The 1742-nt window shown below is 64.5% G+C and overlaps 1 protein-coding gene across 1 annotated transcript in view; it reads right to left on the minus strand.

Moving 5' to 3' along the window:
* Nucleotides 1-1411, minus strand: part of HELT (helt bHLH transcription factor) — a 1837-nt gene extending 426 nt beyond the window's left edge. The window contains exons 1-4 of the mRNA XM_017744306.1: nucleotides 1148-1411; nucleotides 675-779; nucleotides 433-529; nucleotides 4-309 (exon numbers count right to left, since the gene is read on the minus strand). Coding sequence (XP_017599795.1) covers nucleotides 4-309; nucleotides 433-529; nucleotides 675-779; nucleotides 1148-1174 — 535 coding nt within the window. The 5' untranslated portion in view covers nucleotides 1175-1411. The remainder of the gene's footprint in view (nucleotides 1-3; nucleotides 310-432; nucleotides 530-674; nucleotides 780-1147) is intronic.
* Nucleotides 1412-1742: the final 331 nt, after the last annotated feature.

The raw sequence follows: 1742 nt of genomic DNA on the forward strand, positions 1-1742 counted from the left end.
CGCCGGGCCAGGGGAATGGCCCCCCCGGGGGCGGCTGGAGCACGCCCTCGGCGGGACTGTGGACGTGCCCGGGGCACTCGGGCCCAGGATGCAGTTGGTAGGAAAAGTCCGGCTCCGGGAGGGAGCCCAGGGAGGTGAAGAGAGGCTCAGTGACGAAGCGCGCTTTGGACTGGAGAAAGGCCAGGATGCGGGCGTACTTGGTGTCTTTGGTCTCCATCCTCTCCACTGTCGTCAGGTAGTGGACCAGGTTCTTCATGCACTCGTGATAGCCATAGTGGAAGTAATTGGCGAACTCGGAGAGCAGCTCTGCTGGAAAGGAAAGGGAAGGGAGTCGAGCTCCTCAGGGTCTGGCCGGGACAGGAGGGGGGAAAGCCGCCCCCAAGCCGCGAGTGACCCGGCGGGGGCCGCGTGAGGCCGCTCCCGCCCACCTACCCTTCTCCCGGCCGCGGGGAAAGTCCGCCGAGTGCAGGGCCCGCAGGTACTGCACCGTCATCTCCAGGATCTCCGCTTTCTCCAGCTTCCCCGAACTCTGTAAAGGGCACGGCAGGTGGGCATCACCTCTCCCCTGAGACTGCTCTGCGTTCCGCCGGGCCGCCCCCTAACCCCGCCGTATCGGAGGGGATATCGCGGTGCACCGGGGAGAAAAGGGCGTAGGGGCTGCTCCCCCCGCCTACCTGCTTGGCCAGAGCCATGGGCACCGTCTTCCCCAGCTCGGTGAGGCAGCGGTTGATGCGGTCCCTCCTCCGCTTCTCAATCACTTTGTGGGAAACCGGCGTCCTCTGCAAAACATATGGGGCGCGTTAGTGGGGGAGAAGAAAGCAGTCGGATCCAGTCTCGCCGGGACAGCCGCCCCCGGCCCTGGTCTCGACCCTTCCAGGGAAGCCAATCCCCACCCCGCTTCGAGCAGCGGTGCCGGGCGCGACGCGGCCTCGGGAAGGATGATGCTCCGGCGGCCGGTCCTCTCCGCACCACCCTGGTGGTTCCCCGACTGCGCGGACGGCCCTGGCAGGGCAGGCTTGTTTTTGTGAGGGTGGTGTGGTTGCTTTTTGTGGGGGGGCTTTTCGAAGGGAAAGGCGGCGAAGGGCTCAGGTCCAGGTCCGCTTGGCGGCCCCGCAGACCCGTGCGCGCAAGGCGGGCGGCGACTCACCCTCCGCTCCTTGAGCTTGGAGGCCATGGTGGGCACTGCATCCCCTCTCTCTCCGGGCGCCTTATAAAGCCATCACATCTTGGGGGGGACCCCGGGGGGCCTCCACGGGCCCGCTGATCCCATAGGATTAGGGGCGAGCGGCGCCGAGGGAATGTATGCATTAAAGATCAGGGTGGAAGGGGGCGAGGGGATGAGGGGCTTTTTTTTTCTTCTCTCTTCTTCCTTTCTCCCCCTCCTCGCGCCCTGCGCCCCGCTCGCCGCATCCCCGGCCCTATCCCCGCCGCCAGCCTGCAAATCCCCGGCACCTCCTACCCCTCCCCTTAGCCCCGGCGCTGACTGCATTTTAAAGCCTGTCCAGAGTCATTAAAGTAATTAAGTAAGCCCTTAATAGGCTGTTCCGCCCAGTTCAAGGGAGAACCCTTGGAGACGGAGTGGCCCCGTTTGTTCTCAGGCTTTTCTCACACGACTTGGTGACACGTCCATCTTTATAAGAGATGGCAGCGAGGATTTTTTTGTTTACACCGCTTTATACGCCGGGGACACCCCGGCAGGTGTGGGACCGGGGGGCTGGCACACGATATCCGCCCCCATCACC

The sequence above is a fragment of the Corvus brachyrhynchos genome, unplaced genomic scaffold (assembly GCF_000691975.1).
Source record: "Corvus brachyrhynchos isolate BGI_N302 unplaced genomic scaffold, ASM69197v1 scaffold17, whole genome shotgun sequence".
Taxonomy (NCBI): domain Eukaryota; kingdom Metazoa; phylum Chordata; class Aves; order Passeriformes; family Corvidae; genus Corvus; species Corvus brachyrhynchos.